Source organism: Grampus griseus (assembly GCF_964374135.1).
Source record: "Grampus griseus genome assembly, chromosome: 14".
Classification (NCBI taxonomy): Eukaryota; Metazoa; Chordata; class Mammalia; order Artiodactyla; family Delphinidae; genus Grampus; species Grampus griseus.
This window is the reverse complement of record NC_139008.1, coordinates 5,901,487-5,925,006: the sequence shown is the minus strand read 5'-3', so window position 1 is coordinate 5,925,006 and position 23,520 is coordinate 5,901,487. Positions and strand designations below refer to the sequence as shown.

The 23,520-nt window shown below is 51.9% G+C and overlaps 1 protein-coding gene across 1 annotated transcript in view; it reads right to left on the bottom strand.

The window, feature by feature from the left end:
• The window catches only part of MYH16 (myosin heavy chain 16), a gene marked incomplete at both ends in the record, with an annotated part of 52,261 nt that overhangs the window by 14,581 nt on the left and 14,160 nt on the right, over nt 1–23,520 (bottom strand). Inside the window, 17 exons of the mRNA XM_082669856.1 lie at nt 240–485; nt 775–861; nt 1,517–1,573; nt 2,023–2,113; nt 3,450–3,595; nt 3,816–3,902; nt 6,311–6,415; nt 7,433–7,660; nt 9,324–9,497; nt 11,635–11,716; nt 13,047–13,183; nt 16,459–16,579; nt 17,761–17,878; nt 18,252–18,339; nt 19,256–19,314; nt 20,105–20,231; nt 21,939–22,118. Of these exons, the coding sequence (XP_082525982.1) occupies nt 240–485; nt 775–861; nt 1,517–1,573; nt 2,023–2,113; nt 3,450–3,595; nt 3,816–3,902; nt 6,311–6,415; nt 7,433–7,660; nt 9,324–9,497; nt 11,635–11,716; nt 13,047–13,183; nt 16,459–16,579; nt 17,761–17,878; nt 18,252–18,339; nt 19,256–19,314; nt 20,105–20,231; nt 21,939–22,118 (2,133 nt within the window). The remainder of the gene's footprint in view (nt 1–239; nt 486–774; nt 862–1,516; nt 1,574–2,022; nt 2,114–3,449; nt 3,596–3,815; nt 3,903–6,310; nt 6,416–7,432; nt 7,661–9,323; nt 9,498–11,634; nt 11,717–13,046; nt 13,184–16,458; nt 16,580–17,760; nt 17,879–18,251; nt 18,340–19,255; nt 19,315–20,104; nt 20,232–21,938; nt 22,119–23,520) is intronic.

Sequence of the window (23,520 nt, the reverse complement as noted above, 5' to 3'; positions counted from 1 at the left end):
ACTGTCGTAGCCCTAACAACAGCACTATGAGGTGGGGACTATCATTATTCCCCATTTTACAGATGGGGAAGCCGAGGCACGGTTAGGTTGTGCACCTTGGCCGAGGTTATACACACAGCCAGTGGGGTCTGTGATGGGTCCATCTTGGTTCCCTTCACAGCATCTAGAATGGACCTTGGGCCTGTCGGGGGACTCGGGGGATATTATTTGTGAAGGCTCTGCGGGGTGTTCCCTCTCACCTTGGACTTCTGTATGGTCTCCACGCTGGCGTTGAGGTCGTCGATCTCGGCCTTCATGACCTGCTTGTCCTTCTCCAGCTTGGACTTGACCCTCTGCAGGTTCTCCACGTGCTCGGTCAGCTCGGCCATGGAGTCTGTGTGCTTCTTGCGCAGTGTGGAGGCCGCTGCCTCGCTCTGCAGGGCCACCTCCTCCAGCTCTCGCCGCAGCTTCAGCAGCTCGGCCTCCCGCTTGCGGTTCTGCTCGATCTGGGGCGGAGCAGAAGAAGGGCTAGTGGGCTGGCCGGTGCTGGCCTCCCTGGGGCATTCAGTCCAAATCCCACCTGCATCCACTGAACCGAGGAGCCCCAGAAGAAAGTGGACTGAACCAGCCCCCTCTTGCCTATTCTTTATCATTGATTGGTTTCTCCTCAAGGGAGCCCCGGGAATTCAGCAGGAACTAACTGGTCCTTATCCCCCTGCTCATCGTCCAGCATTTGTTTCTCCACGCAGGCAGGCAGGCAGGAATCGGGGTTCCTGGACACCCCGAGGATGGTACCTGAGCAGATGTGGCTCCCCCAGCCTCTTCCAGCCTGTCACTGAGGTCTTCGAGGTCTCGGGACAGGTCACTGCGTTGTTTCTCCACCTGGAGGGAGATGGGATAACACTGACCTTGGCCGTCCAAGAACCCCTGTTTCTCTGGTAAGGATTGTGATCACCACGTGGTGTTTGTGAGGCCAGGGGCCTGCGCGTGGGGAGCTCTGCACTCTGCCCGTCACCCCCCCCACACACAGCAGAGGATGCTCTCTGTCCTCTTCCCTGCACTGGGGGGGCCTTAGTGCCCATCCTGCCACCCAGCCCAGCTGGGCTGAAGCTGGAGTTAGGTGTGTTACGATCCATCTCCCTACAGAATCCCTGCCCTCAAGCCTTCCTCCACTCCTGGCTCTTCCTTTCACACCTTTGTACCCGTGCACATAAGTGCTATTTGATTCCCTTTGCCTAGAAACTCCTCCCAACCTCAGCCTGTTGAATGCAGTCTTCCAGTCCCCAGGCTAACATTGCCCACTCTCCTTGGACCGCACAACAAAGAGCATCTGTGCCTCTTACGTCGTCATTAATGGGCACGTGTAGCACGGTGCCTGGCACACACTAGGTGCTCAAGAAACAACAAGTCCTTTCCAACCGGAACCCCATCCTCCTCCCTACTGGTTTCTCAACAGGAGTTTCTGCTCGTTGTTGGATTCTGGCTTTACTGGGTCCTTTGCCTCAGGAAAGGAGGGAGGAAGACGCATCTCACTTACCTTGGCTCTCATTGCCCTCTCAGCCTCCAGCTCTTCCTCCAGCTCCTCGATTCGGGCCTAGCAGGCAAAAAGGCAGACAGAGCGGGACATTTATCTCTCCTGGGTGAAGTTAGAGACCCACCCACTGGCCTTTTAGAATGAAAATGATGGAAGGCAGCTAAGTGTATGCGGGACGCTGTCAAAAGCAGAGGGAAGCGGGCCACAGAGAGCGTGTGCAATGGTCCTGAGGCAGGAGGGAGGCTGGGGTGTGTGAGACCCCGCAAGGGGCCAGAGGGGCTGAACAGAATGGTGGGGGAACGGTGAGTGACAAGCCAGGGAGGGAGCAGGGGCTATTGTGGAGGGTCCTGTGGCCACTGTGGGGACTTGGAATTTATCCCAGCATGAGGTGGACATCAGTCAGTCTCTGAGGACTCTGTGGCAGCAGCAGATCCGCTGATGTGAGCAAAGGTGCAGGCCAGTGCCTTTCAAAAGAGGATCTGGGTCTCCTCCATCCCGCACAGACAGACCTGGTGTTCCTTTAGTTTCCGCTGCAGCGTGGAATTCAGGGACTGCTCATCCTCATATTTAGAGTTGACAGAATTGATTTCCATATCTCTCCTGCAAGAGAAGGTTTGACCTCCTGAGGAAAAGCTCTGAGGCTAGACCAGCAAGCTGGCACGGGAATGGAGCTGGGGCTGCCGGGGGAGACCTTGACCCTGCTGAGACCCACTCAGCCCTGACCCCTGGCCTTCTCACCCTACAGATGAGTCGCCCTACAGAGCCCCAGGATTTGCTCCACTGGTTTTTCACTCACTCATTCATTCACTTGTGCATTTATTAATTTGCCTTCAATTTATTGAGTCCCTCCTGGTGCCAGACATTGTCTGGGGTTCCAGGGACACATCAGTGAACAAAACGGACAGAAGTCACTGCTGTGGTGCAGCTTACAGTCTAGGGGCTCCAGCATCACACAGATGCTTGGCCTTTTTAGGGAAAACGTTCCTCCAAAATCTTTCTGCAAAAGGCTGTCTCCTGATGTGAGTTCCACGTGTCAAGAGCCACGTGTGAGAGGTAAGATGCCAGAGACCAAGCAGGTGGGGAGGATGGGCAGGGTCACCCGCACCTTCTGGGTGTGCCTCGCAAGAAATGTGCTGAGATGCAGATTTAGCTGCACACGCCCTCTTGGCAGCCTGTGGTGCTTTAGAATTGCCCTAGCAAAATGTACTTCAAAGATGCATTGTCCAGGGGACTTGCCTGGTGGCACAGTAGATGAGACTCTGTGCTTCTAATGCAGGCGGCCTGGGTTTGATCCCTGCTGGGGCAACTAGATCCCACATGCATGCTGCAACTAAGAGTTTGCATACCACAACTAAGGAGACCATGTGTCACAACTAAGACCTGGCGCAACCATATAATTAAATAAATAAATAAATAAATATTTTTTAAAAAGATGCATTGTCCAAATTCTGCCCCCTAAAAGCTTTCCTTACCTGCCTCCTTATCTCCATCCCTTCAGCCTCTTACTCAGTTCCGGTTTATGCTTGGACTATTGCAGTAGTTGTCTTCCTGCTTTCTCCACTCCACATGTGCTCCATGTTATTACCAGGGTGATATTGCTAACATATCCCCTCAACTCCTTGTGATCTTTGAGAGCCCAATTTTCAGGTTTCTGCAAAGACTCCCTGACCTCTGGGGTGGGTGCATTGCTTAGTACCTGTGTCCTTTCCAGCGCCCAGCAGGCCCTGTGTGAGGCTGGGAACTCCCTGAGAACAGGGAAGCACCTGCCCCTCCCTCCCTAATCCTCCGAGCTGAGCACAGTGCCTGGTACAGAGCAGGTTCAGGGGACATGCACTGATACACATGAAGCCCTCAGCAGAGTGCCTGGCGCCGGGTGCCATCCAGGAAGTGCTAGATATTGCTAACACTGCTATGGGCAAAATGAAAGACTGCGTACTTTTTCACCACCTCCTCGAGATCTAGCTTGGACCGCTCCATCTCATTGAGATTGTCAATGGTCATCTTCAAGTCACTCTCAGCTTTCCGGCGAGCTTTTTCCACTTCCGCCCGGATTTTCTTTTCCTGTTCCCAGTTATCCTCCAGCTGCGGAGACAAAAAATACAAAAGAAAGTAGGGTGTGTGTGTGGGGGGAGGGTTGTCTGAGGCCAGAATGCAACAAAGAACCAGACTGGGTCTGGTTCCTTAGCTGTGGCATCAGAAAGGGCCTCACTTCCCAGTTTCCCAAAATGTATCTGAGATCCCTGTGACCTGGGACAGACCTGACTGTCGAGCTATAGAATCAGACCCAACGACGGGGCATTACCTCATGGATCTGGGTGCTAAGCTTGCTGTTGTTCTTGGTCAGATGGTTCACCTTGTCCTCCTCGGCTTGCAGGTCATCAAGGGTTTTCTGGAAGGAAAGATACACGTGTGTGTCCTGTGAGGCAGGCGGGAGCAGCTGAACAGATCTGGTTCTCTGCCATCACTTCCGAGCTGAGTTGATGATGTCAGTGATCAGTTACAGAGCACCTGCTCCTGGGTGGTGGGTGAGGCCACGGCACACTGATCACCCGTCAGCCACAGGTGGGCCCCTAGGGGTCTGTTGGGGGCTCTGGTTCTCCACGGGGCATATAGGAAATTTGGGGGGTGTGGTGCTTTTGGTTGTCACAATGATTGGGGGCCTCACTGGTACTTTGTGGGTGCTTCCAGGGACACTGGACATCTGGCCTTGCTCTGGATAATGGGTGCCATGAAAAATAATTCTGCATTTCACACATTTGCTGTCGCATTCAGCCATTCACGTAAGTAAACAACTATTTATACTTTTCTGAACCTAGAACCTAGTACCTCTTCGCACATAACACAACATTTTTTTCATTTAGTATACACTACAATTTTAAAGAATGATCTACCATGGAAACTAAGAGAAGATTTACTTCTTGTTGTTAAAATCTCCCTGAGAATTATTGACTGTTTTGTAAAATTGCATCACTGGTAGCAACCGCACTTGGCTACCTGAGTCACCAACACACCCTCGGGTGCCCGTCTACAGCCTTCAAAGACGGGCTTGGGCAGGCAGCCCTCCTAGGTCTGCCTGAGCTTTTACACTTTGACAGCCCCATTATTTACTATAAATTACTTTCATTCATTTCTCCTTTTATATGGAAGGGCACTCTATTGATTTTTCTGAAGTTATATATTAGTTACATTATTATAATTTTCAATTCAGGATAGTAAGAGGGCGTTCCAAAATACAGTTGATCCTCATTATCCGTGAATTATCTATTTGCCGGTTTACCTACTCGCTAAAATTTATTTGTAATCCCCAAATCAATACTCATGGTGCTTTCGTGGTCATTCGTGGACATGCAAAGCGGGGCATGTTCCCAGCTGAGGTCGGATAAATGATGCTCTGTCTCCTTGGTTCGTCTCAGACTGCAAACATGTGTGCTTTTCCCAGTCTATGTAGTGCCACGTTTTCTACATGTCAGTGCTCTTTGTTGGTGATTTCACTGCTTACAGTGGCGCGAAGCACGGTTCTGCAGTGCTGTCTGGCATTCCTGACGCAAGAAGGCTGTGATGTGCCTTGCAGAGAAAATCTATGTGTTGGATGAGCTTCATTCAGGCCTGAGATACAGGGGCTGTTGACCATGAGTTCACTGTATCAACAATATGTACTGGGGCTTCCCTGGTGGCGCAGTGGTTGAGAGTCCGCCTGCCGATACAGGGGACACAGGTTCGTACCCCGGTCCGGGAAGATCCCACATGCCGCGGAGTGGCTGGGCCTGTGAGCCATGGCCGCTGAGCCTGCGCCTCCGAAGCTTGTGCTCCAGAACGGGAGAGGCCACAGCAGTGAGAGGCCCGCGTACCGCCAAAAAAAAAAAAACAAAAAAACCCCAAAACCCAAAAAACAATATGTACTAAATAAGGTGTTTTTCAACAGAAATACACATAAAACAAGATAATGTATTGATCACCATCATATGTATGATGTATTGAGGGGTTGACGAAAACGCTGTGACTAGAGGCTTGCAGGAAGATAACCCTGTATTTCCCCGAGAGCAAAGGTTCAGTATTTGCTAATTCAATGACTCTATAGAACATCGCTACCCCGAATAATGAGAACTGAGCATATTTGCTATAACAGGGGGTTCTGGGTTTGATACGATGGAGAGTCACAGTCTAAGGGGAGGTGTTTCCAGAGGCGACAGAGAAATGTGCTCGGGGGACATATTGTAGATTCATGATGTCAGCAAACACAGGGATGAGGGTCCACTGTCTAGTTCTGGGCTTCAATTTGCTCCTGGCACCTGTGTCTAGGTTAGGAGGTGCTCCACGCCATGGTCAGCACTGGTGGGTGGTCAGAGTTGGCTCCACACTCAGGAGCAACTGAAACAGTCGGGTGGGCTCCCCATGACCTCAGGAACTCAGGCCTGTTGTTGCCGCAACGAATCAGGGTTCCCTGGTGCTTTAGAGCTCACGGCGCACTTCCATACGCCCACTTCATCCTTATGACTCTGGGAGCATCCCTCCCACTGTGCCTGGACCATTCTGACGCATGCCTGCTGACCCCTTTCACTCTGAAACCTGTCCTAGTTTGGGTGATAAATGATATGTTCACCCCACTTAACAACAAACCTGGAAGGAAGGTAGCAAGTGACTGTGTCCACTTCACTGATGAAGGCATTGTGTTGTAGGGAGACACTGTGACTTCCCCAAGGGCCCCAGCTGATGGGCGGCAAAGCGGGGATTCGAATGAGGGTCTCCCGTCTCCGAGCTCCATTTGCTCCGCCAAGAGGAGAAGTGGCCGGTGCCTACCTGCTGCAGCTCCTCCAGGGCCCTCTTCTCCTTCTGGAGCTTGGCGATAGAGTCTTCTCGAAGCGAGAGGTCCCCAGTCAGGGTGCGGACCTTATGATCCAGGGCCTGGAGATGGGGCGGCAGGGGAGAGCCTGGACTTTAAGGCTGGGAACACCCTCAGGGGGAGAAGGGGAGGAGAGTACTTGCCCCGAGAGAAGGTTCTCAGCTTGGCTGTTCCCCAGAGCCACCTGGGAGCCTAAGAGACACCAATGCCCAGGTCACAGCCCAGCCAACCAAGTCAGAATCTTGGGGGTGAGGGGACAGAGAGAACACCGTCAGGCCTTGGCTACTCAGAGCCTGGTCCTTGGACGGCAGCCGTGCCTTCGCCGGGGACTGTGTTGGAAATATAGCCCCTGGGCCCCGCAGGACCTGCTGGCCCAGAGCCTGCGTCTTATTGAGGTCCCTGTGGTTCGAGTGCACATCAAAGCTGCAGACGCCCCGGCTTAGGCAGCATCCACCTCCCCCTGCTCGGGGACCCCACCCACTGTGAGATAGGAAGGGGGCCTGGGACCAAGGGCGAGCCAGACGGTACCAGGAGTCAGGGAGCCACTTGGAAGGGCAGCAGCTGCTTGTTTGGGCAGAAATCCAGCAGCTAAAGGTGACCCCACCTTACAATATGGTTGCTTCCTCTGGGAAGGGGGAGGGGTGGACATGGTGCTGCAGAAGGATGTTCTGTGAGGGGCCCCAGGGATGCTGAGGCTGAGTGGGCAGAAGGCCAGGCAGACGCCCAGGAATCCCAGGCACGAGGAGAACCAGCCAGGCCTGGGCGTCCCCACGAGGGGAACAGCTCTCAGCCCCCTGAGTAAGCTGCTCTGTCCAAACAATGGACGTGTGCTCTGTCTGCTCTATCCGACATCGTAGCACTTGCTGCGAGCGGCTACTGAGCCCTCCGTACGCGGCCAGGTTGACCGAGGAACGACATTTGAAATTGTAATGAATTAAGTTAAAATAGCTGCATGTGGCTGGTGGCTCGGGTCCCGGGCAGCATTGCTATATGGGCTCTGGGTGTGGCCCCTGCAGGGCAGCGGGCTGGGGGTTCCCTGGCCCTGGGAGGAGCAGGGTCTGGCCCAGGGGCCTCCCCACCTGCTTCTCCTTCTCCGTCTTGGCCAGCGTGGTCTCCAGGCCCTCGAGGTCCCGCTTGAGGTCACTGAGCTCCCCCTCCAGCTTGCGCTTGGTGGCGCTCAGCGAGGCCGATGTCCCCTCCTCCTCCTCCAGCCTCTCCCGCATGTCAGAGATCTGGCTCTCCAGCTCCATCTTGGTCTTCATCATCTGGGTCAGGCGCTCCTCCGCATCTATCAGGTTCTCTTGCTCCTGGTGGAAGAAAGAGAGTATTGGTCAAGGGCAGGGGCCGGGCACCTGCAGGGGAACGTGCTGACGGATAGGCCTCGGGCTGATGGGCCCCCAACAAACGTGTCCTGGGGGCTGGACAGGGGCTGGCTATCTCTGAGCTTCTTGGTGACGAAGCCTCGTCCAGGAGTGTGGTCCCCAGACCAGCAGCAGCAGCATCACCTGTGAGCCGGTTAGAATGCAAAATCTCAGTCCCCACCTGTGACCTGTTCATCTGAATCTGCTTTTTAATGAGACCCCAGGTGATCAGATTCACCTTAAGGCATTAGCAGTGGCCTAGGAGAAGCCCGGGCCACTCAGGCAGGACGCCTCTGTCCATTCAGGCTCTGCCGTCTCATCCACTGATCCCATGTGGGCCTGTGCTTGCATCTGCCAATGTGGAGGGGCACGTCCACCCAAATAACTCCCAGCATTGATTTAGCACTTCCGTGTTAACAAACCATTTCCCGTCCCTGGTTTCTCCTTATAACAACACTGAGAAGCAAGCCAGACAGGTATCATCTATAAGCTAGGGTTCAGAGATGAGGGAACCGATATGCAGAGGGGATGGAGTTGTCAAAAGTCACACAGGCAGTAAATGTCAGAGGAGGGGCAAGCGGGGTGTCCACTGGGGTCTCCCTGAGATGGGGTCAGTGGTGTAAGACAACAACTGCCCATGGAGTCAGAAGACCAGACCAGCTAGATGACTTTTGGTTCGTGGCATAAATTTACTGAAATTCATTCTCTGCAAAATAAGGGAAATGATCATCGTGAGGCATAAAGGGGTGGAGCACATCGTGGCGCTTCTGTAAACGGAAGATTCTTTGATCCTTGTATTCACGCTCGGCCTCAGCCTCCCCAAACATAAAATGAGGGTCCTAGCCTGAGCAACTTCTCAGGGGGGTGGAAAGGATGGGAGAAAAGATGTCAGAGACAGCTTGGGGAAAATGGATAGCTAATGCAAGTGCTGACACGCTCTCGGAGAGGAGACGTGGCTGTGACAGAGCAGGAGTGACCAAGATGGGACTGGACCCCTCCCAGTTGTGGGTCTTCTACTGACCGGCTTGCGACCTTGATCAAATCTCTAAAGGTCGGTCAAGTGGAGTTTCCTACCCTGAAGATACACATGAAAATCGGGCGTCTTATGAGGTGGTTGTGAAGCTCGAATCAGAGAAGGAAGGACCCTTGTAAACCAGAAGGGTCACGGCAGTGAACCTGCTCATCGTATTGGGAGTCAGGCTCCCCACAGAAACTAGGTCATATGTTCTCCCCTCCGTGTTTGCACTTGATGGGCGAGGAAGAGGAAGCAGAGAAAAGAGGGCAAGTTCCCTAGGTCCCCAGGGAGCCAGGCTCACCCCAGAGGTGCTCCTCCCACCATCTCGTGGCCCCCATGTCTGGACGATGCCCCAGGCCCAGCATGTACTGTATGTGTGTACGCTCAGCCTGCTGCTGTGGGCGAACAGGAATTTGATGGAGACTTTTTGGTAGTTGGGTCCAGGATGACATGGCAATGAGAGAAAGAGAAGGCTGGGAATTCCCCAGCGTCTGGAAGGACACAGCTTCTTAGAAGGCCACTCTCCCTCCTTCTGTGGGTCTGACTCTTGCCAAGGCCCCCAGCTCCTGCTGCTGCCCCCAGGGCCCCACATACTGCCTGCAGCTGGATGGTGAGGTCATTCTTCTCCTGGCTGAGCGTGGCCATCTTCTCCTCCAGATCCTTGATCTTGTCTAGCAGCTCCTGCGTCTTGGCCATGGCGTTCCTCAGCTCCTCCTCCTTGGCCTTCATCTCCTCCTCTTGCCGAGCCACATTCAGGAGTGGCTTGACCTGGGTGGCAAACAACACTGCAGAGTGTTAGGGAGATGGGCTTTGCCAGGGGACTAGGTGTGGGCTGCTTTGCCTTCAGCCAGGAATAGTCGCTCCTCTTCTGCACCCACAGCACCTGTCTGGACCGCTCTGTGCATTTGGCACTTCTCATCCTACAAGAGTGCCTGGGTCCATTGGGTCCTCTGCCCTGCTAGACCACGAGCCCTGCCCTCTGCCCCTCCCCATCTCCCTCCTGCCCTCGGTGTCTCTACAGCACCAAGCAGAGCAGGCAGGACAGGCCCTCGGGATATTTCCTGATCTATGGATACATTATTCAGGAGTGCAAACACCATGGATTTGGGAGAAGGAATGGCCTCTCTTTGAAGATGACAGATAAACCTGTCATCGCCAGCCTGGTCTGTGGGGATCTGGGATATTGCAGTGCAAAATTTGCATAAAAAGTTGATAGTGGGCTTCCCTGGTGGCGCAGCGGTTGAGAGTCCGCCTGCCGATGCAGGGGACACGGGTTCGTGCCCCTGTCCGGGAGGATCCCGCATGCCGTGGAGTGGCTGGGCCCGTGAGCCATGGCCGCTGAGCCTGCGCGTCCGGAGCCTGTGCTCCGCAATGGGAGAGGTCACAACAGTGAGAGGCCCGCGAACCGCAAAAAAAAAAAAAAAACGTGATAGTAAGTATCACTTGCAACTGTGTTACACTTTTTATCCAGTGAAAGCCTCCCCCAAGGTGTTGTTTTTTTCCATTGATTCAGCTTATCTGACTTAGTTAAATAAGGTTAGAGCTCACTTAACACGCTAAGAGTAAAGGATTTTAACTTAATTTTATGTTTTCACTTATTGGAACAGAATCTTGCTCCGCTACGTTTAATTGGTGAAGTTTTACTTTCTGGTAAAGAGCAGAGAAGTTTCTAGGCTCTGTCTCCTTGTCATCTGTGGTCACTTATATCTGGCTTGGAAGGAATCTTAAAGGCTGTTGGTCTGGGGCTTCCCAAAGGGTAATACATACACTGAGGGGGCAGGTGAGATGGATTCAACCTTTGCACGGAAACCTTTTGATTTTCATTGTTACATGGTTACTTTAAAAATAATTTTGAAAAGTAATAGTTTAATACATGATTTTGAAAAATAATAATTTTTAAAAATGAAAAGAACTCTTGAAATCCACAGTTTTATGCATAACGTTTGCTTAGGATGAGACAGGTAAGGATGTGAAGTTTCCTTTTAAAATAAAAATTTCGAAATAAAACAGTGAGTTGATGTAAAGAAAGAAGGTCAGTCATAGAACAGGTGGGGAAAATGCCATACTGACTAAATTTGAGAAATTTTTGTTTAGATCCCTCTGCCGCCTCAGGCCCTCCAGTGGGCCGGCCTGTGCATGGGCACCGCTGGGGATGCAGAACTTACTGTCCCTCCCTTTCAATTTGTGGTCAGCATGGATTGTTAGAAAGTTCTTCCCTATGGGGAGGGGAGAGAAGCTTCTGCTTGAGTTGTCGGGGGCTCAGGGCCCCCTAAGATGACCTGGAGCCTGGGCCAACCCTCCACGTAGCTGCCCTGAACACCCCGCCCCTCAAGACAACACTGCCCTCCGGCCCCCTGAATGCGGCAGCCCTGCCCCCGGGTCCAGTGCCGTGCTTCCTTGTAACAGGGACCCCAGGTGGGACGCCATGCCCCAGCGCCACTGGAGCCTCATGCAGTAGGTTGGTTCGTGGCCTCCTGCATTTGCTGAGGGTGGACTGCTTACTTGGCCGCCTGCAGCCTCCCCTCCTGGCTGACTCACTCACCCCCACTGCTGCCTCAGAACAGCCTGGGAAAGGAGAGGTCGGATCCCATGATTTCCTAAAGTCCAGGACTTCACTGAAGGAGCTGAGATGCTTCGACATGCCCAAGGGTGAGGCACTGCTCACCAAGCCCACTTTTGTGGGGAGGGGGCTCTCTGCATCCTAAGTGGGTTTTATTTTGAGGGATGAGTTGAAAGGTGGGAAGACACACTATCGTTTTTCTCAGGGAGGATTCAGCCCCCTCCTGGAAGGAGGCTACACTCTTCCTCCAAGGTGCCCTCATTTTCAGACTGTCCCTGCAGCATCCCACGGCCTCCCATCCCCAGGAGGCTCCTCCGCCCAGGACTGCGGCCCCTCAGTCCTCACCTTGTTGTAGAGCTTCCACCAGCCCCAGAAACGCAGCTCCAGGAACTTGCGTGTGTTCCGCTGGATGACCTTCAGGCCAACTCTGCAAAAAAAAAAAAAAGGGAAGAATCCAGCATTGCATGGGTTAAAATGAAGGCATGGGGGGCAGGGGAGGGGACGGGGGACTGGCCTCCCCGATGGAACCAGCTCCTCCCGGACAGCTCAGGGTTGAGCTCATTTCTTCCTGCATCTCCCTCCTTCTGCTCCCTCACCAGAAATCATCCGTTAGTCTCCAAATCCCATCAGTCTGCGGTCTCTGGAATCAGCCCTCCTTGTCCCTGACAGCTTCCTTCAACTGTCCTTTACTGAAGATCTTCTGTGCACTGAGTCCCACCACTCAGCCCCTAACTGGTGTCCCTGCCTTTGGCCGGGGTCACAGGGGCCCTGCTGGTGGATATCAGGACTTCATTACTGTTATTATTTATTCATTACTGTTACTATTACTAATACTATGACCACAAGAGCCAGAGTCAACCACAGGGCAGCCAGGGTAGCCAGAGCTATTTTCTAATTACCATTTTAGGGAGATGGCTGAGAAACACAATTCTGAGGGCAGCGATTTGGGACAAGGATTTCTGGCTTCTAATCCTGACTCTTTCTGCATGGACCTGGCCCAGTACCTTAACCCCTCTGATCTCAGTTTCCAATCTGTAAAATGGGGGTGCTGATCCCTCTCACAGCATCATCATATGGATCAAGTAAGGGGAAGGCTGTGAAAGTGACTGTAAAGAGAAGGGTTTATATTAGGTGGTCCCTGTTAGGAGTTGAATTGTGTCCCCTCCCAAAAGATACGCTGAAGTCCTAACCCCCAGAACCTGTGAATGTGATCTTATTTGGAAATAAGAGTCTTTGCAGATGGAATTAACTTAGTTTAAGATGAGGTCATATTGGAGTAGTGGGGGGCCCCTAACCCAAGATGACTGGTGTCCTTATAAAAAAAAGGAAGACCATGTGAAGACAGACACAGAAGAAGACCTTGTGAGGACAGAGGCAGAGATTGGAGAGATGCAGCCACAAGCCAAGGAGTGCCTGGGGCTACCAGGACTGGAAGAGGCAAGACAGGCTTCCCCTCTCGAGGCTTTGGAGGGAGCTTGCCTGCCAGCACCTTAATTTCAGACTCCTGGCCTCCAGAATCATGGGAAAATAAATTTCTATTGTTTTAAGGCACCTGGTTTGTGGTACTTTGCTAATGGCAGCCCCAGGAAACCAACACAGGCCCCAAAGAGGGTTCTTTGGGACAACAAAGACATTGGCACCCTCCCTATCTCACTGCCCAGTGTCACTGGTGGAGCTGAGCACTGTGTGTGTGGAGGGGTCCCTGGTCATTCCATGTGGATGGCGTGGCTTCAGTAGGCCTGCCCCACTGGCGCTACCTTCGTTCCAGCATCTTCTTGAACTCAACCCTCATGAGGAAACCCCGGAGCCGACACTGAAGCATCGTCAGGATCTTGGCCAGATGCTCGTCCCGCATGTCCTCGAGCTTGGCCAGGACGCCTGCTCGGAAGAACACCTGGGGGAAAGACACATGGATCTGAGAATAGCCCCTCTGTCACCAGAGCAGCTGCTTAGCGGGGAGTTCACAATGAAAGAACAAGAAGTTCCGACGGGTCCTTCAGAGTTCAGAGACCCTGGGAAACAGCTGGCCCTGGCCTGGACATCTGCACGGCAGGGCGTGCCAGCCTCGGCATCTATTTCCTCTCGCTCTTGGACACTCCCGTGGGCTCTAGTCCTGGCCTTGCAGTTACTAGCTGGGTCACCTTGGACATGCCTCCTCACATCTTAGGGCCTCAGTGCCTCATCTGTGAAATGGGGTTGTTGATCCCTCCCTTAGAGGGTTGCTATAAAAATTAAATGAGATAACAGGGAAAGTACTTCTGCAAACTGTGAAGCTCTGAGTAAAATGTGATAAATCGTTTGGATCTTCACTGTTACCTATGGTGACTGCCTGGCAGCAGGGTGCCAACGGGCCTTCCTTTTTACCACTATGCAAAGCAGCCTTGGGACAGTCATGGTCCCACGGGATATGGGAGTGGGAAGAGGGGATAGTGGTTCAGCAGGGGGAGTTGACTTTCTAGAAGGGGGACAGAGTTTTCCCAGTGGTGCACAATTTCAGGCATCTGGCTCTGTTCTATGAGTGGGACTCATCCCCAGGAAAAGAAGAACAGCTTTGCAATGCATGTTAGAAAGGGCCAGAAACACCCAACCTCAGGGCAATGCGAATTAAGGTCACAAGATACCACTCCCCCTCCCCCGCAACCTGCAACACTGAAGACTTCTGATAAAACAAGTGTTGGCAAGTATGTGAATCAACGAGGGGGTGGGTGGTGAGTAAGTACAGTTTTGGAAATTGGTTGTCACTCCCTCAGTGTGTATCTCAACCCTGGCTGCACATCGCCCCCACCTGGAGGGCTTTGGAAAGATGCCGTTGCCTGGACACAGGTGACTTCAAACAGTTTCTGGGGGGGGGAGCTCAGGCATCGGTGTTCCAACCTCTCTGCCCCCACCCACAGTCTGGATGATTCTCATGTACAGCCAAAGTTGAAAACTTTGTTCTAGAGAAATTCTTGCATAGGGCCATGTGTGAGGATGTTGATAGCAGCATTGTTGGTAACTGAGAAAGGAAGGAGCAATCCAATTTCCAAGGACAGGAGACGGGACAGGTGTGGCATGGCCATCGGAAGTCCTATGATATGGCTGTGACCATGAACAAACGTCACATACCAGCCAACAAGGATGAATCTTAGAAACATGATTAAGTGACAAAAGCGTGTCAGATAAGATATCAAGTATGATAACTTTCATGAAGCTCAAAACCAGGCAAACCTTGGGCCATGTGCATATGTGATAAAACTGCTTTTGAAAAGGCAAGGGTACAGTTAACATTCAGGACAAAGGTTACTCCTTGGGGTGGGGAGGAAGGAGAGGAAAGAGATGTAAAGATGAAGTTCTGGGTTTTTAAGTGGGCTTATGGGTGATCGCTTTATCAGTGTGTTTTATAATGCACCATATTTTTATAGGCTTCTAATAGGACATGATAGAAACTTCTGGAAGTATAGAAGGAACCAGGAGACCCACACCTGGCCTCAACCTGCTTTGGATGTGCTAGGGCACCTTGGTTAAGTCACTCTCCTTTGGGGGAACGTGGTCTCGTCTCCTGTCCAGTGGGAGTGCAGGACCCCAAGTCCTTTCAGCGCTGGGAATCTCTGATTCTACACGTGGGGGCAGGGATTAGAGCCCCCAGATGAATATAAAGATGTGGATGCTTGGATACTGACAGGGAAAGGACGGAAAGGGATGCTTCTTCCCTCTGCCCTCTCCCCACCAATCGTAGGGTAGAGACATTGGGCTTGATATTTCTAGATTAATTGTGGTTGAGGTTTGGTCTTTGAGGAGCAGTGAGGCAAGCATGTGGCTGGTGGGGAAGGCCCACGTGAGCCAAAGCCAGGGATGGGGACAGAGTGTACAGGCGGAGTCATTCTGTTCTCTGTTCTGCCCCTGCCGCCTGAGCCTGCCTGGCACCGGGGAGCAAAGCAATCCGCAGCAGCCCCAGGCCTTTACCTGGACCTGAGGTGCCCCATGCAACCCTTGAACAACAGCAAGATCAGTCTGTCTGCCCCGGGGTAGCTGTGTCAGATACAAGTCACGTGACTTCCCTGATCCCATGACGAGGGGCCTGAGGCCTGCCCTGTCCTGCCTAGTTCTGTGAAATTGGGCATGTCACCTCTATGTCTTCTCCAGGCTTTCTTAAGTTTCCCACCCATCAAAGGTGGGGTGGGGGAAGGAGTTGGTCTCCGAGGTTCTCTCCAGCTCAGGTATTCAGTGATTCTGTGACAAAGCCTGAGAGTTCCCATAAGTCAATTTATCTCCACACAGCACGTCTCAGTGGTGCAGGAGGCCAAAGCTAATGGTTCTGGCAGGTTTGAAGGCAGTATTACAATCCTGCTAACACCAATGGCTACAAAGCAAGCTGTAGGGAGCTAGGGACTCTTTCTGTTCTGTCCACCTGCGTATCCCTAAGCCTAGAACTGTGCCTGGCACGCAGGAGGCACTCCGTACGTGTTGGATGTACATGCAGCTGGGAGCTTCCCTGGGCATTGTGCCACACCAGGCCCACAGAGAAGCTGGGCCTGCCTGTGCCCCCCACGAGACCAGGACGGTCAAGTGACCCACTCCAGGCTGCACGGCAGCAGGCTCCGAGCCTGAGGCAAAGCCAGGGCCCCTCTTGCATCACCCTGACTGTCACGTTGGGGTGCAGTCTGGTTGGGCAGGTGTCGATGGGCACCTCCCACCATCAGCCTGGCCCTTACAATCCTGACAGAACTCTGCGGGGCCAGGAAGTGGGACAGACATGGGCCCCATGAGTCAGGATCAGGCGACCGCTCTGTCTGAGTCAACCCTGACTCGCCTGCCAACTCAGGGCTGGGACTCGTGGTGTGGGTGGGCTGGGATTAGGGTGCTTCACCCCCGGACCTCGCCCACACACGTACCATGGTGCCCCGGTCCAGTCCAGGACCTTGATTCCTATCGGCTGCTTTTATTCTGAGAAATCTGTGGCCCATGCAGTCCTAATATTCTCCTGTTTATTGAGTACCTCTCTGTCTGAGCTGGGTTCTCACGCACGCTACTCCCAATCCTGTGAGATTGGCTTTACCAGCCCTGATTTTTCAGAAGAGGGCACAGAGGCTCTCAGCAGCTGAGGGGCTTGACCACCTGGTCTACGGCTGAGCTGGAATTCACACCCTGACACCCACCTTCTTGGGACAAGCCTGAGTGGGAAGACCCTACCTTGGTGTGTCCGATTTTGTATTCATTCACATCCAAGTCGATGCTCCCGAGCAGCAGCTCTGAGGCCTTCTTGTTGTCCACGAACCCCTGAGAAATCACGCTGGGGTTGAGCACTTGGTACCTGTCGGGAGAGACGATGGCAGTCCCCATCATCCCCAAGTTGGCAGCCCAGGAAGTCTACCCTCACAGTTATCATCGACCTGTGAGATGGCCTTCAAATCAGGGATTAGACTTGTTTCTCAGAGGCCCATGGCAGGCAGAGGGAGGGGACTGACAGGAGACGCTGGGGAGTAGATGTCGGTGTGGGTTGGAAGTTCAGCGGGGAGATGGTCTTAGAAGTGAAGGCACCAAAATCTTTCCTTCATCTTTTCCTCCAGACATGGGAGAACTGCTTCTTTTCCTGACCTGCCAGTAGCTCCCTTAGTCCTTCCCCAGCTAGGGACTTCAGAGGGCTTGGACAAGATGACCTCTAGTGACCCTTCTTGCTCCATCAATCTGCGGTCCTATGTTCTAGCAATTAGGGAAGGGGTCGAAGTAAATTAACCTCTCAGGTGGAGGTCTCAGTTTGGGTTCCCCCAGAATCAGACCTTGAGACCAGGAATCGAGTGCAGGTAGTTTATCTGAGAGGTGGCAGAGTTGGGGAGTGGGTCAGGGAGGCCAGCAAAAGGCATGTTATCAAGCCAGTTATCAGAACAGGTAACTGGGGCTTCAGGCTGCTGGGGGACCCTTGTGTGCTGGGAACAGCTCCCCCTGGCTCACAAGCGCCTGTGTGCATCTCTCCCCACCCCTGCATTCAGTGATGTCATATTGGTAGCTTGAAGTCAGCCGTGGTGGGAGTATTTATACCATGGAAATCGGAAGATATTACAAATCATGGCTTCTTTTTTTTAAAAAAAATTTAACTTGGAGGACCCATTGTTAAACATTTACCAACACACAGCTGTCTGAGAGCCAGTATAGAACATGCCTCAGAGTTAGCCCATCATCAGGGTGAGGGAGCTGAAGCATTTATATGCCAAGTGTCCTTAGTCATTGGTCGAGGGCTGCTCCTGGGGAGGCATTAATTCCTGATACCTTCAGCCTGCCAAGTAGCAAAGCAGGCTCTAGCAGCCAGAGAGAGCCCTCGGGCAAAGAAATGCAGGTGCTGGCTATTCAAAGTTGGGCCATTGTGTACTGAAGTAGACAGTGAGATAGTGTCCATCACTGTACCCATAGTGTCTGCTCCAATGGGACTACATTTATCAAGAGTCAACCCCTGGAGACCGAGAACTGTACTCAAGGTATCGGGAAGACACCACTCACCTCTGTTTGAACTCTGGGTACTGCAGCCTGTTTGGGAAGCCCTTCCTGCAAATACGGATGCCTTCCAGGACTCCATTGCAAGCCAGCTGGTGCATGATCAGGTGGGCGTCCACCACACCTGCCAAGAGGGAGGGCACAGGGTGGGGAGTCACTACCCTAGGCCACTCCTTGCCACTCAAGGAGGCTGAACTCAATATCCAGGTCTTCAACCCTAATCTCCTCCAGTCACTGCCCAGGGTGTCCCAGGTCCCCCACAATTGAGCGAAGGCTCAAAGGCTCTCCTGAGTGTGACTTCTGCCTAGGTGGGCACCACTCTGCTTTACAAAGTAGCTAGAACGTGCTGTTTAGATGATCCACTGTTGGAGGTTCTTTCAATGCCCCGTTTTACCCCAGTCATTCCTGGTGATTAAAAAGTGGACTTAATTTGGAGTGACCCCCAACTTCACATATCCCGAGGACTTCCAGCTGGGAGACATGTCCCCATGATGTACCTGATTGCTTGAACTCATTCGGGACAATACAGCGGACAAAATGGGGGGAGGTGCTGTGGAGGGTGGCCATCAGCTTGTTCAACTGCTCCTGGGGGTAGAGGGAAAGAAAGAGTGAAGCTTGGCGTTGGTGTTGCAGGACACCCGTGCTCAGGAGAGGTATTTGTTTAGAGTTTAATTAATTTAATTACAATTACAATTCAGTGCTTTGGTCACACCAGCCACTTTTCAGGTACTCACTAACCACGTGTGGCTAGTGGCTATCGTACTGGACAGCATATTGGACAGTGGCTGCCATATTGAACAGAAGAGAACATTTCCATCATCGCAGAAAGTTCTGTCAGATAGTGATGCTCTCAAAGGTCCAGTAACTTGCCCAAAGTGACATGTTTTATAGAAAGAGGGACCCTCTGAGTTCAGTGCTGGCTCATCGTAGAATCTTGCTACTAGAAGGAACTGTAGTGCCTGTGTGGACAAATCCCTCACCATTTTTAACTTCCCTACTAGAGGATCCCTCCTCTTACACTTGGATACGTCCAATGAGGTGGCTCACTCTGCCTCAGGACAGCCGGGTCCTTGGGAAATATTGAAATCATTCTTTGTGCAACATCTCACCATTGGCTACATTTCTGCCTTTGGAATATGTTTCCAGTAGTGCCCAAACTTTGTGGAAGTTGTGCCCAGCCCAGAAGACCTGCCAGCACAAGATCTTAGGCACTGATATTTCCACTTGTTATGTTGGGCACGTCCCATCGTCCTCTGGGTTTCAATCTGAAAAAACGCAGTTAGACTGGACCATCTTTAAGGGTTTTTTCTGCCCTATGGTCCTGTGGTTCTGCGCCCTCTTCAGAAGGAAATGGACTCCTGAAATGAAAGAGGCAACCATAGGCATAGAAATGAAATCGTCTTGTCCTGGGCCATGAGGTGGCAGCCAGACCACTACACCATTGGAAGGGATGGTTGGGGGCAGTGGTCACAAGGTGGCCTCTGGAGCAGCCCCTACTTACCCTGTAGAAGTTGGAGACGGTCATGAAGGAGGACCCTCGTTTCTGCTTCTTGCTTCCAGCTGAGGAAGAGAGATAAGCATGTTTCACATCAGTACCCAGCACAGGGGCTGGCAGCCCCATTCAGTGCTCTGTGTCAAGGACGTGCATTCTCTGGTTTTGAAAAGACTTGTCTGGGGACTAGATGAGGTGGGACCCCCACACCAGGAAAACGAGATCTACCAGGGAGAGGGTGAACGGGCTGACTGTGGCATAACAGTCACAAGGCGTGCTGTGCTTCCTGGAGGGTCTGTAGCCCTTTGTGATTTAGGGCTGGCCCAAGGCAACACACGGCTGCCATTGCCTGGGGAGGAGGAAGAACCCACATGATCTGGAGGAATTGCATGCTGGTGGTGCACACATCTCTGAGCCCAAGGAGATTTGCAGTTCTTGTCCCTCTAAGTGGCGGCCCTGTTGGGTGTTCCCCTGTGGGTCACATGACCTCTACTGGGTAGGAGGCAGAACTGAGCTTGACATTTAGCTCAGACAGGAGAGCGGGGAGCAGAAAATAAGCACAGAGCTTTTGGGCATCAACTTTTCCAAAGCAATATCGCTCCACCTAGACGTGATATGGGCCCAGTGATCAATTCAGTTGATGGAGGAAGCTCCCAGGATGCATCTGTACCTCTTTATTGCAGTAGCATCCATAGCCGATCTCATGCAACTTGTCATTCATTCATTCATTCGTTTGTTCATTCATTCATTCATTCAACAAGAGTCAAATATGAGAGTTTTTGTTTTCTTTTTTTTCTACTTCTGGCCGCTAAAGGGTATTGGCACAGAGAGACTGGACACACGAAGGGTCAGCCATACTTGGAGCCTCCTCTTCTTTGAAGAGAAGGGCTAGGAACCCCAGGTTTGATTTCTGGAACAAGCCCACCACTGTTTCATTCAGGGGGTCTTTGTTCTTCTCCAGCCAGCCCGTGATGTTGTAACCCACCTGGAAGGGGGCAAATGCCAGTGGTTACATTTCAGGCCCAGGTTCCACCTTTCAGGTCCCACAGCCAGAACCTCAACCTACATCTTTGTCTACTCTGGGTTCCCAGGACCAACCTTCAGCCCCATCTCCTGGGACTTCAGTTCCTGTCCTGATGACTTGCCTGGAGTCCCGGGATGTCCATGAACCCCCATCTCTTGGGCATTTGCAGTTTGCCTGTCTAGGGCACCCTGTCTCTGAGCTTACCCACACACCAGGACTCCCCAGCTACTCTTTGCCAGGTGTGACCTTCTTTTATATGTCTTGCTTTGCTGACCACACTGAGCCTCCCTGACCCCTGGGTCTTCTTCTACCCAGGTTGGCTGACCTTATTCCTAGCTCAGTGATTGACCTTGACCAGTGGCATCCCAAACAACATGAAGAACTCCCTACAAGGGCATCTGTTCTCTCCTTGCTGAGAAGCACACATCCCCCCGCCATTGCTTGGTGGGAGTTGGGCTCCATCCATCCAAACTGGGGGCTTCCTGTGTCCAAGTAATTGGACATCCACTAATTTCTGGTTCCCATTTTGCCATGTAGCCCCAGCTGGAGAGGCAAAGAGGAAGGTGCCTTTCAGATCCTTCCGTTGAGCACGGAGAGCCTAGGGATGCAGATGAGAAGACAAAACCTTTGGGCTTTCCTTCTCCTGCGTGGTGTATGACATTCATAACCTCTGGGCCTCATCTTAGAGCCTTCTTGGAAGTGCATAGGCCCCATTTGACTTTGGATGTCCCATTGCTACAAACACCGAGCCCTTCTCATTCCATCGTGGAGGGTGGGGTGGAACACTGCAATTCAGCCCCAAGCCCGTTTGCTCTGGGTAGCGGCACAGTCCATTTGGCCAGTAGTTGGCATTATCATGGTTGTTGAGATCATAAAAGCCCCAATGCCCAGTCCAACAGCAGCTTTCCTGACAGCTCTGTCCTAAGCCTGCCATTTCCCCACAGCGAAACCCAGAGAGGCTCAACAAACTCCTTGGTAACAGGAGGCATTGGCATTGATGGCAACACTGATTGTTTCCCCCATCAATTATTCAAATAAACCTGAGTCCTGGCTGCACTTAATTTCCCTCTTCCCCAAGGACTAGGTTTGTCATGAGTGAAAAAGCCACTCCGTAAATGTCACCTTGTTAGTTTGGTGGCCACGTGCTGTCAGAGGGATGAATGAGTCAACTGGGGAATAATTGATGGACTCATGGACTTTTTTTCCTTCTTTTTGCAAGTTTTGTCTGGTTTTTTTTTTTGGCCTTGCTGCGTGGCATGTGGGATCTTAGGTCCTCCAACCAGGGGTTGAACCCGTGCACCCTGCAGTAGAAGCACGGAGTCCTAACCACTGGACCGCCAGGGAATTCCCTGCAAACATTGCCATTTCTGACCAAGATCGAAGTTCAGCCGTCAAACGAAGGGCCATAGACAATGGCACGGCCCTGGCGGGTCTGAGGGCATGAACTGCTGGGCATCCTTGGCTAGATTGCTTTGGAACTCCCAGAGGGAGAAGTGAGGAGGAAGTACAAGCCAGAGGTCTTTTCGATCAACTGATCACCCTGTTCGATGGTGGCTGCATTAGGGGGAGGGAGGAGGCCTCAGCGAGGGTGTGGCAGGACAGACCTACATTTGTGGGAGATGGAGGCAACAGGCAGGTGGACACAGAGGGTGCCGAGGAGGTACTCACGGTGCCTGCATAGTGGACAAGCTCGAAGTGGGCCTCGGGCCCCTTGCCCTTGCTCCCCTTGGGCTTGAGGAAGTTGCTGGACTTGCCCAGGTGGTTGTCGTACAGGGCTGCCTTGAATGTGGCGTCGGTGGCCTTGGGGAAGACACACTGTTCCTCCAAGATGGAGAAGATGCCCATGGGCTAGAAGGGAAGAGGAGTGGATGGCATTGGAGGGGGCCAATGGGGTGACTCTGGTGCTGGCCTGGGGCTGGTGGGAGGGGTGCCCCAGACCCCACATGGCCGGCCAGGTTGCAGAACTCTGGGCAGTGACCTCTGGGAATGGTCTAGTCTTCCATGGCCTTCGAATGCCACGACCTTTTAGACTTGAAAGAGGCTAGAATTCATCAGGTCCAAGAGAAGGGAAGACTGACGTCTCTGAGGGGGCTACATAGCTCCCCAAATGCTAATCCCACCCAAATAGTGGTGCCAGGCAGGCTTGGCTCTCAGAAAAATGGTGACATCATCAATGACACCCGTCTTCTCTTCTAAAGCAGACTCCTGGAAGAAAGCAACGCTTGATCCCAAAGCTCCAGCATGAGGGCGTTTCAGGCTCTGTGACAGCTGGACGGGCAGGTATTTGTAGGTATTGCGGGACAGGCAGTCCACTGCCTGTTTTGGAGACTTTTCCAGGGAGGTAAGGCTGGCCCCTATTGAAGACCCCTGGCTGCCTGGATGATAGCTTCTCTATGACGGGCCTGAGGGTGAACCTCGGAGACAAGGTATGTTCTTTCTTTATTTTTTAACTTTTTACTTTGAAATAATTTCAGGCTTGCAAAAATGGTGCAAAGCATTCCTGTATATCCTTCATCCAACTTCTCCAAATGTTACCATAACCTCTGTACATAATGATGAAAACTACGAAATCAAACTAAGAAATCGAAGTCTGTGCGGACTTTGTTCAAATTTTGTCATCTGTCTTGTTAATGTCCTTTTTCTATCCCTTTTCTGCATTTAATCAAACAGTATATATTATTTTTTCTTTTCTTTTAAATTTTTGTAAAAGATTTATTTCATTGAAGTGTAGTTGATTTACAATTTTGTGTTGATTTCTGCTGTACAGCAAAGTGATTCAGTTATACATATATATATATATATATACATTCATTTTCATATTCTTTTCCATTATGGTTTATCACAAGATATTGAAGATAGTTCTCTGTGTTATACAGTACGACCTTGTTGTTTATCCATTATATATATAATAATTTGCATTTGCTAATCCTATATATTCCTGAATGAGGCCATTTCTTAAAACATTCCCTATGGTGTGATTACAGGGGAGGCTATTAGATGGCCTTGGTTAAAACCCAACTCTGCCACTCATAGGATGGATGACCTTGGATAGGTGACTTCCTTTTTCTGTGCCTCAATGTGAAATGTTTATAATAAATTCTGTGAAATGGTTATAACAAATTCCTCCCCACCATTGGTAGCTTGTGATGATCCAATGAGTGAAGGCATAAAACAGCCAAACTAACAGTGGCCATCGCAGTGACTGTTGTACCCATTTTGCAGAGAGGAAGCTTGAGGTCAGATAAACTGA